This window comes from Crocodylus siamensis, chromosome 4 (genome assembly GCF_052110815.1).
Source record: "Crocodylus siamensis isolate JL-2025a chromosome 4, ASM5211081v1, whole genome shotgun sequence".
NCBI classification, from domain to species: Eukaryota; Metazoa; Chordata; order Crocodylia; family Crocodylidae; genus Crocodylus; species Crocodylus siamensis.
In genome coordinates, this window is record NC_143398.1 from 1,740,718 (window position 1) to 1,754,266 (window position 13,549).

Here is a 13,549-nt window from a genome sequence, read left to right on the forward strand (position 1 = left end):
GTAGGTAACTCGTGTTTCAGTTGTCAGCCCTCTATTTACTGCGGCTTTCCATATAATAATTCCTATTTAGTTCTAACTACTGACCACACTGCTCTCACCAAATCTTACTGGCCAGGTTGCCACAGAACTGAAGCCTGTTGTAGCTTTTTAGCCTGCTTTTCAGCCGATGGCAGTGTCATCAATCTACAGTTAGAAGTAGAAAGACCCTGCTGTTAGGAAGGGTTAAAACTCACCAATAATTCCCTCCTTACCCCGCCTCCCACCCCGGCAGACATAATCCTTGTATCAAGGGATAGTTGATAGAGATATATCTATATAGATATATATAATGATGTCCTTAAGTTTCCTGCCACGTAACTTTTCCAAATTTTCGGAACCTCTTTAAATTAGGATCTTGCTTCTTACACATGCCCCACCAAATACCGGTTGTACTGGGTACCATTTATTCTGCTGCGAATCCACAGGTTGGAGCCCTCTTGCTAATGATCTGCATTTAGCCATGTGCTTTTTAAGTTATGGTATGGCCCAGATGCACCTGGGTTAACTTTCTCTCCCTGCGTTGTACAGCACAACTTTATATGTGACTGTTCTTTTGTAGGTGCATGGTACTCTTAGCAGCAGCTCTAAGTCACACACAAGTAATAGGATTTTTCAGATAAGCTAGCCAGAAGGTTTACCCTGGAAGATCTATGGCAGAGGTTCCCAAACTTTTTCTTACTATGTACCCTTCCAAATTTACCAGCTGCCCATGTACCCCTACCACCATGCATTTTATATATGAACCCCTTAAATGCCCATTATTATTATAATGAACATTAAATCCACCATTACACAGTTGCTCTTGTGTACCCCCCAGAGATGTCTTGTGTACCAGTTTGGGAGCCCCTGATCTGTGGTAAGCATCACATGGTAAATTTGCTGGGGGAGAAGAAAAGTGCAGGTGTACCTTGCAGGTGATGACCTGTTTCCTGTTACTGCTGTACTTTGTCAATGATTTGGTAACCTAGACTGTGTGCAAGTTTCAGCTTCGAGCAGGATGTTCAGAGGATGTGCTCATTCGGTTACTTGTGTGTCCATTGGATTTAATTTTACGTCGAGGACTCGGTTCACAGTATTCAATTACTGTATGCCTAGAAGAAACCCTGTTAAACATTCCTTGTCATTTCTACAGGAGGGGAAGCTGTCTGATGCAAAGTAGTTTCTTTTGTCTGTTTTTGCCACAATCTTTACTGTTTTCTTTTTCTTTCTTCTTTGCTTTCTCTCTGTCTCTGCCTTTCTTGCTGCCTTTCTCTCTTGCTGTGGGTATTGCTCAGAATATTTAGACCTGCAGTCAGAGGGTATGTATAATGGCGACATTTTCAGGGTTCCAAACATCCACCTGACAAGTAATCTCTAATTAAACATTTGATGCTGGGTTGGGGTTAGGGTTGCTGTACTGCTGGGCTGGCGAATGATACTGGAAAGCCCATCTTTTCACTATCATTAAAAATGTGCCCAGAAGTAACACTTTGAAAAGCCTGATTTGAGATTATAGGCAGTCCTGGGTGAAAGATGCAGGCAGAGGCAGTACACTGGTAAAGGAATCATTTAAAAATTAACACAGCATTTGTATAACTCCATACATCTCATCCAGTCCTCGAGCTTCTGCCATTTCACCTGTTCATGAGCTCTTTCTGCAAATAGGAATACCTCTTAACGGTATACAGGAAGGGCCAGTTATTTAAGCTGACTACAGTAAAACCTTGTTAATTGTGGTTTCCTCATGTGCTCGATACACCTGCAGAACAGTTTTCTTCTATAAAAATGGGGGACAGTGCTGTTGTGAGGTCTCCTAATTTGAGACTTTGCTGTAGTGACATTAGTGAATGTTCGCTAGCATGTTACAAAGTAGAATCAGTAATAGAACTAAATAAGATCTATATCTTGTCAAATCAGAGTCGTTTTTTACGGTTAGCATTGCATTTTTAATTGCATTGTACATGTTGCTGTCTAAAATTCATCAATTCAAACAGCGTCTCCCCATCATGTTGTGCAAAATTAGCAAGGCTCTACTGTAATTTCCTTATTAGCTAAGAGATGAAAGGAAAAAACACCGGTGTAATAAATGACAGCATAATTATGTTTTATCATAAAGAACGTACATCACTAAAAAGTTTACTGTCAAAGCAATAAAGGATAGCTAAGTCTTGCAGAGGAAGCCGCTTTTCTGACCTACTGTCATGAGTGAGACAGGAAGTGCAGCTCAGTCTTTACATGCGCCTGAAAGGCAGGAGGCTTTCCAAGCTATTGCAAGGTGAGTGGTATTTAAAAGTATATTTTGGCCCACTGAAGTGCTTGCTTTTAACCCTGTGCTATTAAATTCCATGTTACACATCTTGAAGGTGTCCTGTGTTTCTCAAGCAGTCAAAAACTGAGCTGCAGTTCTTTAGCCTCATGGCATAGCAGTGTGAGTCAGGCTTCCTGCTGGGAGGCATCAGTCAGATTGAAGCCCTTGGGCAGGGAGCTTCTAGCAAAACTGAGCTGGTAGCAACAAGTCGAGTGTTCTCTAACTTGTGTTGAAAGCAAACACCTCTCTAGCGTAGGATCTTTAAACAGTTTTTGTGAACATATTGTTCAGGGTATAGGGTTAAGTATGCGATACAGCAAAGTGCAACGTGTGAAGATATCTCCAGCAGTGTTAATTCAGCCATGTCTCACATCCAGGGTTGTTGTGGTATGTGGCTAACAACATAAACAAGCATATAATTTACCTATAATAAGGAAAGCAGGGAAAGTAAATACTACCTGTATGTAGTATGATAGTTACTCTTTCTGGGAAATGATTTCTGCATTTCCATGTCGTGTGTGTTTGATTTTTTTCATTTTTACCATTTTACATTAGTAGAAGCTTTTGCATTTTATTTCCTCGCTTTTCAAAGGGTATAGAAAGTGTTTCACTGCTGAGCCATTGTTAAATGTCGTACTTAAGCAGCTCCTTTGAAGCTGGGGCATACTAAAAAATTGCAAGCATTTTGCTGTGTATGCTCATGTACAGGTTTAAAAAGTACTACCAACTTTTAAAATTTCTCTCCACGCTGGGCTGATTTTTTTTTTTTTCTTCTTCTTTCTTTGGTGACTAAAACTTTGTCATATTTATCATCTATATCGCTACCTGGCTTTAAATTAGGTACTAATATCTTTTCTATATGCTCCATTTTCTGAAAAACAATTGAAATCCCTTTCAACTCAAACTTCTGGCATATCCAAAAACCAAACCAAAAAACAAAACTCACCCTGACCTGAGACCAATCACAAAAATTTCAGCCTCAAAGAATGTCTTAATGAGCAGCAATGGAAACGAGTTTAGAACAAAAGCTGGAATTCAGTGGGTGCATCTACACATACATTAACACGCTTTAGTTAATGTGCATTAAATCTAGTACCTCTGGTCACTTTTTCACATGCTCCAGAGGTGGAGGGGGCAGCCCTTTAATTAGACCATCTCAGAGAGCTGTTCTAATTAAATCCCTGCCATATCTCATATATCAGCCCCCTTCACTTAAAAATGGCAGCAGGTGTGCTTGAACTAAAGCTTGTTTGACAAGGTTTAGTTCAAGCACCCCCACCATCATTTTTAAGCACGGCAACACTGATACAAGAGATGTGGCGCTTTAATAGTATGGTAAATGCACTCCATTGTGAGGTACTAGAAAAATGCACATTACCCTGTCTTAATGTATATTAGCTAAAAAGCACAGTTTTTAAGTGACACTTAATGCGCGTTAGCCTATTTTAATGCACATTAGCTAAATAGCACAGTTTTTAGTGACACTTTAAGCACATTAAAATAAGCTGATGCGCATTAAAGCACATGCGTAGGTGTGCCCAATCTGAACTAGTGCTTCTTATCAGTGGAAACCATTTCGTTTCTTTAATTGTATATTGCAGGTCTCATTTCGTAAAGCCTCTCGTAAAGGCTGCTAACTTCTGTGCTTTGGATCCACTGAGTGGAGCACCTGTACAACCGCTTCGGAAGTTCCTACTTTTGCTTCCAATAATAGTTAAGATTGAGGATGAAACTGTTTAGTTTATATCCCTGCCAGCAGCAGTGAAAACCTGCCAATTCCTTCTGCCGAAATAGCTCTTGAAATAGTAGCTGGCAATGGTTGTTGTTTCCATTGCTTTGGGCATGAACTCTGAGGTGAGAGCTGGCATTCTCTCCACTGCATGAGGGCTCCGGAAAAGGAGCGTGGCAATGATGGCATCTGCAAATACAACAGAGCTGTTGCTTTTCATTCTTTCATGATTGTGCAAGGGATTTTGGTGGAGCATCTGCTGACATGCAGCAGAGAGAATGGCCCTCCAGTTTCCCAGACTGAATGGAGTTATACTGTCACCGTGGATGTTTTGAGCTCTCCCGTTTTGGGATACATTTTTCTTTTCCGTGCCTGCTGGACTGTTCATCCTGCATGACCTGTTGATTTCTTATTTGTTTATGGGAAGCATGAAAAATAAGCCCACAAGTTGGCTGTCTTGCTCATATCTTGTTCCGCCACTAACTCAAAGAGTTGCTGAAATGCATTCAGTGCATTTTTCCAAAAGGATGCATGCTGTGGAAAATCGGGCATGCGCCATGTCTCCAGCGCTTTTATTGAAATGTTAAATATCCATTTTCTTGATCTGACTTGTGCTTGTTTAATTACAAGGTGACCAAACTAATGGTCACGGCTTTCGCTGTCAGAATTAAAAACGTTTCTCAGAGATGGACGTTGAGCTCAATAATTGTCATAGACACGATCTTTTACGCGGGGCTTCTACGACTTAAAATGGCATATTTGCTTCTGGAGCCGCTCAGTGAAGCCCTACCATGTTATGTGACCTCCTGTAATTACTGGCCAGCGGATGGTTTCGACAGCCTGTTGACAAGTGTGTCGTTAGCATGGCTGCCATTGCACTTCCTTTGTTCACAAAATTCAGCTTGCAAGGGCTCGTTTCTGGGCTTAGCATGGAGCACGTCATGTTTAGGTGTGCTGTTTATACAAGTCTTGTGTATCCATTTGTAGTGTCACCATCCTTCCTAGTATGTTCTTGCAATATTTTGATGTCTATGATACTTACTGATTGTTTACCAAAGAGAGACTAGCGGATAACTAAAGTGTATCCCAGGAGCCACGATAGTAAGCTTCGGAGGTGGGTAGAATTGGACTCTAAGGTTATTTTATTCAGTGTTACCTTGACTAATACTAAAGACCTTTGTATCATTGACCACTTCAAACTGACTTCTTTACAGATAATTTGACCAGGAGAGTAGTTTCAGTGTTGTGCTCATCGTTGTGAAAAACCACAATTAGGTGATGTGGTCTGGGGGTCCCCCCCCCGTTCGAATGGTGTGAATCAGATTCCATCTGGCACGTTGAAATTCCCATTCAAGTTGTGGGGACCTTTGTTGTGCCAGCCTGCGGGCTAGTGAGAGAGAGGCTGTTTGAATGCAGCAGCATTGATGGTGCTGGCAAAGCTTAAGTTTGTCATTGTAAAGAGCTTCCCTAGTAAAGCTGGGTGGGAGGGAGGAGTAGAAATGAGAGACTCAACAGAATTAAAAGACATTAGAGGATAGGGGAGGAAAGGCAACCTGAAAAATAAAAAGATAAAAATACAAACCTTTCCTTGCACAGAAGCATCCGAGTGAAGCTGACAGATAGATAGAGCCTCCTTTCTTTAATATTCCTCCATCATTCCCGTCAGGCCAGGCCTCTCTTGGTCTGCTGTCTGGTACCGTGTAAAGCAGTACAGCCTGTTCCATGGTTGGGAGGTCGGTGACTAAACCAGCACCCCCACCTAGGCTAAACTGGGTGAGAACGGTGTGCGAACACCCAGCAGGACTAAAAACAAGACCTGTCAAAGGGCGGATGAGCTCCCTGTGAGCCAACGACTGTCCATACCTGGAGAAGAAAAGGGCACCACCAGGTCGCTTTGCCCAAAGACTGGCTGATGATGCGCAGCATCTAAGATGCCTCAACCGTCACGGTGGCCTTGGAGCTGACTTGACTTGACTTGATTCTTCATTAGCTGGACAGCTTGACACTATTTAACTACTGATCATTTTTCTTCTAGGATGCTTTTGAGATTTACAGTAACCCCAAACAGCGACCATATCAGTTCACTCCTCAGGAGGAAATTATACTTTCAGGGAAGTTATTGGAGGGAGGGGATTAGCTTTGGCGATAACTCTGAAGTAGGACAAAGGGAGCTAAGCTTCTAGGTTCAGACAGACGGTATTACCAAAGAAGGCTCATTGCAAATAATTCTGTGGGGTGCATATTACTCCTTAGGGATTGCACGTGCGCTAAGAGGTGACAACTTGGTGCTAAACTTGGACAGTAGTGCATCTTTCTTCGAGAAACAAGTTGGCAACATTTGAAGTTCTTTGCTAAAGCGAGAGGTGAATTACCAGTTATTCAGACAGACTGCTGACAGGCAAATGTCTCAGACAAATTACTAGGCAAGCAAAGGAGGAAGCTACCTGGTGGCAGCTGCCTGACCATTGTCGTGCTGGGAGAATGCTTGCTTTTTCCCCCAGAGGCAGTCAAGAGCCAGTGTGTGTTTTCTTAATAGTCACATAGAAGAGAATTGGTGCCTGCTCTTTGAAAAGGGTATAAGCTTTCTTGAAACCAGGATAAACCCCAAATAATGGGCTTTCTGGTGTACTCTTGGGATTTCATAGAATCATAGACAATGAGGGGTGGATGGGAGCTCAGGAGGTCACATCTCCAACCCCCTGCTCAAAGCAAGACCAGCCCCAACTACGTCATCCCAGCCAAGGCTTTGTCTACCCAGTTCTTGAAAACCTTCGAGGATGGAGACTGCACCATCTCTCTGGGGAGCCTAGTTCAGTGTTTCACCAATCTCCTTGTGAGATTTTCCTCCTAATACCCAACCTCAACTTCCCTTGGTGCAGCTGGAGCCCTTTGCTCCTTGTCCTGTCGTCTGCCCCCACTGAGAACAGTCCAGGTCCAACCTCGTTGCAGCCCCACTGCAGGGAGTTGAAGGCTGTTATCGGATCCCCCTCAGTCTAGATTTTCAGTGATGGCTTGGATTTGGGGCTAATTCCAAACATAGCTATGACCTATAATTTTTATTTTAATCCCTTCATCTTTTTAGGTATCTAAAATAGGAATCTCAATTCTGTTAGAGTTTTTCCGTCTCCACAATAAAGTCAATGCTACCTATCCCCAGGGGTTAAGGCTTCATTGACAGTGGTCAGAGTGCCCCAAGATCACTTCATCTTTATTTCTTTCCTTTTCCCGCCCCCCCATTGGTTGGGTATTCCTATAGATGAGGCACATTCAGCCAACCCTGAACTCTTGATGTTGCTCCACTGTATGTAACATCCAGCAGTTGACCTCTGTAGTTTCGTGCCCATCCATGAACAACCTGCCATTGGGAGGAGACTTTTCAGATTCCTCTGGTCCAAATTAGTAAGTGTGGATCTATGCTTGTTGCTTTGATAAGGGGCTGGTCTTGATCCAGCAGGTCTTTTCCAGCCCTGCGTTGACAGGCACGGAGAGTCCATGTACACAGCTTCTAAATGTAAGTCACTGAGTCATGATCCGTAATATTTGGAGAGAGCAGTCCTGAGTGCAAAGGACCTTCAGAAAATGGTCCAAGTGGACTATAATGGTGTACATCAATAAAAAGCCCAAAGCAAATGGACCCTGCTTCCCTGCGCTGGAAAGATACTCTTGATGGCCACTTACCCACTGGGGAAGGAAGACCTTTGTAGGCCAGCTTGAGCCTGCTGATAGATGACTCACGCAAGTGGGCTTGGACCAGGAGAAAGACCTTGGGATCTGTCTGGAGTGGGAAATGACTGAGCTGTAGTTAGTGCCAGTGAACAAAAAACTGGAAGGCTACACTACACAGACTCGGTTATAAAGCGGTGCCGTTTGGGTCCATTGCTCAGAGATCTCTTCCTCAGTCTCTCTCCAGCCATCCTCAGGAGAAGAAAAAATGTTGCATTATTATTTATTATAGTCACGGCAGCTTAAACATTTTGTAGTGATTCCCTGGCCCCTGTAACTGGAAAGCTATCAGGATTTCCAGGCCCCAGAAGGCTGTGTGGATAAGCTGTGCTCCATTCTGACTGCTTCACTTCCCTTCTTCACCTCTCAGTCCAGGTTTTCAGTCTCCTCCCTTGAAGTTTTGGCATCTGTTTTGTCCCTCTATGAGCCCATTGTAGGCAGAGCAATTTCTATGCAGCCCGTAATAGTCTAGATCAGGAAGAGCTTGATGCATTTAACTCTTTCCTGTATAAGGAGCCCGCGGAGATAGGGATAGGCTTAGTGTGGTCCTGCCTGAATTTAAGAAGCTGTTTGAAGCCACAAAGCACCATGACTTAGCCTTTCTGAAGGCAGGATTCTAGCCCTGCTTACAGACCTGCCTTTTCCCAAATCCTTGTAGCAAGAAGTGCATTAACTTTATTTTATGCTCTCTCCAAAGACTAGCAAGAGGGGTTGAAAACAGTGCTCACTCATTGTAAAACATGCAAAATGCAGAATTTTATTGAAGTGGCTTCTTTGTCCACTTTGAAGTGGTGTTTTTTGCTTTAATATTAACGTCCAAGGCATATTGACCTTGCCTGCAGCTTTACTGCTTGCAGGTTTTGTGGTGTCTGCTCTATTTTGTTTTATAGCCACATCTTTGGAACTGCGTATTTTCAGGCAGGGGGCTCTGCTGTGCTACGTATCTTTAAGGACGCTTGATTGCGACTAAAGGTCACTCTTAATCTCTGGTCATCAATTGTAAGAGATCACCAGTTCTCCATCATCTTCTACACAATTTTAGAGGGTTTGTTTAATTCAAACTTTACATGCAAATGGCAGGTACTTAATTTGGAAGGAAACCGCAGGTCAGAGCTATCGGGGTCCCTGTTATTGAGTGAGAATAATGATCTGCTGGAATCAACAGCTTGAGTTGTGGGTTTGGGGACAGCCAGCCTTGGCTGGGTGCAGTATTACTGCCCCAAAAAGCAGATAATATGCAGCCACTGTTCTAGGTAAGTAGTTTTCTTTTATCCAGCGGCGAACTCAGTTGGTGTGACCTCTTCCCTTGCAAGCAACTTGTTTGAATGCCCCCCATTTACTGGGCCCTGCCTTGCCAACCTGACAGGTCAATAACAACAGTGTTTGTTCTCCATTCTCCAGCTCAGGACACACCCTGCGGTAGAGATTTTATATCTAGAGGAGCGTTAATCCATTTCCCTTGCAGGCAACAAAGACGTGCTGCTGCAGAGAAAGGAAGCACCCTTCTTGAGAGTTGTTGGGTTTTGTGTGTTTTCAGTGTCCAGCTGATTTTTGAGAAACGTAGTCCCTGGATGCATCTGATGCTTGTAATTCCAGCTAGATTTTGCAGCTTGTTTGAATTTGTCCAGTAAATAACTCCATTTTGTGGAAGCGTGACCTCTGCACTACAAGTAGCAGAGAATCTGTTGTCCTCCCTTGGAACTGAACACCTCTTCGTGGCCAGTTTAACTTGAACTTGAGTTCTCCTCACACAGTGATGCAGACTGCATGGTGATCGACAAACTGACCATCACTGATATGGCAACGACAAAGGTCTCCAAGCCACTGAACAGCACGGCCCAGCATTCGGAGGAGCACCAGAACGCTGCAGCTGTTGGTACAGTTGCTACAGAAGCCACAGCAAAAGACAGGTGAGCCAGTCATAGTAGAATTGAATCAGATAGCTTTAGCACTAGTGCTGGCATCAAACTATCCTGTTGGCCGCTCTGACTCAAATGTCTCGTGGTCCCGCTAGACTGAAGGCAGTGTAGCTGGTGATTGCAGCATCAAGCGCACATTCTTCAGTTTCTCACGGGTTTTATTACATCTGTGTTGCTGTTAAGCATCTGGATATTTTTAACAGTTCCTGTGCATAGCAGGGTGGGGGGATTAAAATTAAAGTAAATACATTATTTCAAATATCCTGGAGGGAAAGGAACTGTTTAACTTAAAAGGACAGTGCTGGCATAAGGACAAATAGGTCTAGACTGGCCATGAGTAAATGAGGCTGGAAAAGGTTCCCAAGTACCAAAGCAGTGGTGGCCCGAAAGTCTCCCAGTAGAAGTACCAAGGCACAAAACACGACCGCTGCTAAGATGGAGCTCTGTAAGTGTCTGACGTGGATGGCGTGCTGTAGATTTATGCAGCAGCAGGGAGCCAGACTGGGTGACTTGCTGTCAGGACAGCAAAGCAGTGGATTAGAGGAAGCTGAGCCTAGGGAACTCGTGGCACCTCCATCGCTGGAGGTGTTCGGGAAGAGGCCGGGCAGGAGTAGCCAGTGCCTGTCCTCTGCAATGAGTATTTGCCAGGCTTCAGGGCTTTGCTGCCCACCATGTGGGGCCTGGAAGGAATTTTTCCCCCTTCCTGCTGCGACATGTGCCAGGGATCTTTTTTCACCTTCCTCAAAGGCAGAGGGTGTTGGCTGTAGTGAAGGCTGGGGATTACAACTGGGCTGTGCCAGTGCTCCTACTGGGACTGCAACCGGGAGGATCTTGGCTAGAGGGTTTTGCCTCTGCTGAGGGTTGCCGCATTTGGGGTCAGGAAGGGATTTACCCCGGTCAGATTGGTATGGACGTGTGGGGTGGGATTTGCCTTCCTCTAGCACGGGCACAGCCTCTGCTTGGGATCTCCTGCACGTATTTTAACAGCCTTTGCAGCAGCTGGATGTTGGCTCTTGTGATCCCCCTGCTTCACCTGTGGCAGGTTTAAGTGTGATGTCTGGTGCTGTGTCAGGATCGACTGTGTAGTTTTGCGAATAGGTTACATAATGTATTTGTTTGGGATGGCTTGGACAGGGCTGATCCTACCCCAGGTGGGCAGTTGGACTCGATGACCTCTGGAGGTCCCTTTCAGCCGCACTTCTGTAGAAATTCATGATTGCAGGCTCTCCCTGCACCAGCAGCATGGTGCAGTGGGGAGTGATGCTCGCTTTCTGCCATACGTGCGTGCAAGGCAGGAAGCAGAATTGTTGTGATTGCGCTTCAGATCCCAGAACACCTTTAATTTGACATCTGTCAGGGGTCCTAGAGGCTTGAGAAGCGTGACTTTTGAGGAAAGGCTGAAAGAACTAGGACTGTTTAGTTTGGAGAGGAGAAGACTGAGGGGGGATTTGTTAGCAGTCTTCAAATACTGGAAAGGCGATTTGGAGAGAGGATGGAGGTGGGCTGTTCTCTGCAGCTGCTGGGGACAGGACTAGGAGCAATGGCCTCAGGCTCTGGCAGCAGAGAAAAGTGAGGTTGGAGATGAGGAGGGACCTTCTTGCTCTGAGGGTGGTCAAGCACTGGAACAGGCACACAAAGACATGGTGGCATCTCCTTCCATAGACATTTTCAAGAGCCGGTTGAACAGACGCTTGGTTTAGTCAGGGATGATCCTGCCTGGAGCAGGGGGTTGGACTAGATTCCCCCATGAGGTCCCTCCCAGCCCTACTTTCTTATGATCCTGCTTCTTCTGTGAAGCTCTGAAGGAGGGTGTGGAGAAGCCATGCTCGTATCCAGCTGGCTTTGATTTCTTTCATCCTTGCCCATCTGAGTACAGACCTGCCTATGGAACAAGGACTACACTGGTTGCAGTGGCCACTGATTTTCCTCCTCATACTGGGTGGTGACCAGATGTTCAGGTGATTTTTGGGAGATCTTTCAGCTGCCTTTGGTATCATGGATCAAGCAGCATTGCTTGCGCATAGCGGGGAACTCTCTTTCTTCCCTTGCCTTCCTTCTCTGCTGTAAGACCACAATGGATGGTGGCGGATGGAAAACTCTCAGGTATGAGATGCTGCCAGGTGCCGTTGTGTCCCCCTTCTGTTCCATCTGCTGGTGGGGCTGTCAGTATGGAGGGATGGGGGGTGCTGCATTTTCAGCCGTCTCCTCAGACTCAGGTGATGTAGTTCAGCCCCTTGGCCACCATCGAGATGAGACTGGCAAGGGTGAGAGCAAGCTGGTTGAGTCTTAACCAAGATCACAGTGTGGCGGTTGGGGAGGGGGTGGTAAGTGGAAGCCACGAAAAGAGACCTCTGAGGGGTATATCTGCCAGTAGTTACTGGTGCTCACAAATTAGGGCTGATTTTTCGATCCCAGCTGGTGTCATTGCAGCGGTGACCTGGTCAGCTCGCTTTCATCTGTGCCTAGTAAAGAGCATGTGGCCTGTCCTTTCAGGATTGGACTGGCTCTCTATGCATTTGTCACCCTGGGATTTACCCCACTGCCACGCACTTTTTGAGGGACTGCGCCCTCAGACCCATTGGAGCTGGTGGCTGGGGTCAAAGCACCGTGATTTCCTTCTGGCACGCCACCTAGCGTCCTGCTGGAAACACGGGGTGCCAGAGTCCTGAGATCTGTGTTGGCTGCCCTCCACCTGCTTTCTGGGTGCCTGAGGTGTTGGTTGGGGTTTCTCAAGCTCTGAGTGGCCAGGGAGCAGTCTACCATGCCATCCTGCAGACGCTGGCAGCAGAGGTGCCCGCGCTGGGTCTCCTCCATGAGAGGAGAGCAGGTGGGCAAGCGTTTGGTGTAAAAGCTCCGGGATCGGCTTTTTCTTTCATCTGAAATAGCCCAATTGTAGGAGCTTTCTGAGCAGGCAGAAACAGGAGCCCCAGGGGGAAAGGCTGAGGTAGGAATATGGCTGCCCAGCCAAGCTCCTGATTTTGTGTTGCTAATTTAATTGCCTGTGCTCTGTGATGAATTCTGTAACGGCCCCAGGAGCTTTGCGTACCACGCTGGCGAAGGGGTGTTAGCAGGGAAATCCCTGCCCTTCTGCTGCCCCACTGTGTGTTAGTTGCTTCTTCCTTTCCTAAACTGATTTGTTTTAATTAAACTTGGGTTTGGAGTTAACTACTGCTACTGCTGCAGGAGCACCTGGTCAGGACTAGGGGCCTCTCACATTGCGGACCATATAAATATACCCTAAGCCCTTCCCTGCCCCAAAAAGCTGGCAAGCTTAGGCAGAGCAGACAGGCAAATTGTTGAAGTACGTGCACTTTGGTTAAGAGGAGGCTAGATGAACACCTTGCTGGGGTCGTTTGACCCCAGTACTCTTCCCTGCCATGGCAGGGGGTCAAACTCAATGATCTGCTCAGGTCCCTTCCGACCCTACAAACTATCATTTTCCTTTGAGATCCATGTCCCTTCCCCCAGTGATCATTTCCTCCTCTGTCCAAGATCTTTCTCTGCCCGTGCATGCCTGCTGAAATGCCCTTGTTTCACACTGCCTGTCCCAACGAAGTGCTACATCTGGTTTTTGTCTGATTGGTATGTTCAGAGCAAAACCAGTTATGCTAAGGAAGTAGAGCGACAAGCGAAGTTTCAGCTACCCAGCGCATTTCAGAGGAGGGGTGCGAGTGAAGCTGGGAGCCTGGGGCACGCTGCTCTGAATCCTGGCTTGATGTCTGTTCTGTTGCTGGATTTGGGCAAACGACTTGGAAGATACTTAGTATGAGTACTTTCAAAGAGGAGCTTTCTGAGCAGCCTCCAAAGAAGATGGATCTGGACTGTTCAGAGTGGGGGAAGATGACAGGACAA

At 45.8% G+C, this 13,549-nt stretch overlaps 1 protein-coding gene across 6 annotated transcripts in view; it reads left to right on the top strand.

The window, feature by feature from the left end:
• Positions 1-13,549, top strand: part of PPP6R2 (protein phosphatase 6 regulatory subunit 2) — a 154,658-nt gene that overhangs the window by 128,327 nt on the left and 12,782 nt on the right. For 5 of the 6 annotated variants that reach the window (XR_016441666.1, XM_090041388.1, XM_090041389.1 and 2 more), the window contains 2 exons: positions 1,314-1,337; positions 9,533-9,688. Coding sequence is in view for 5 of the 6 variants with exons in the window: in XM_090041388.1 (XP_089897514.1) it covers positions 1,314-1,337; positions 9,533-9,688 (180 nt within the window). In the remaining variant the exon portion in view is untranslated. The remainder of the gene's footprint in view (positions 1-1,313; positions 1,338-9,532; positions 9,689-13,549) is intronic. The other variant, XM_090041393.1, reaches the window with a different exon arrangement.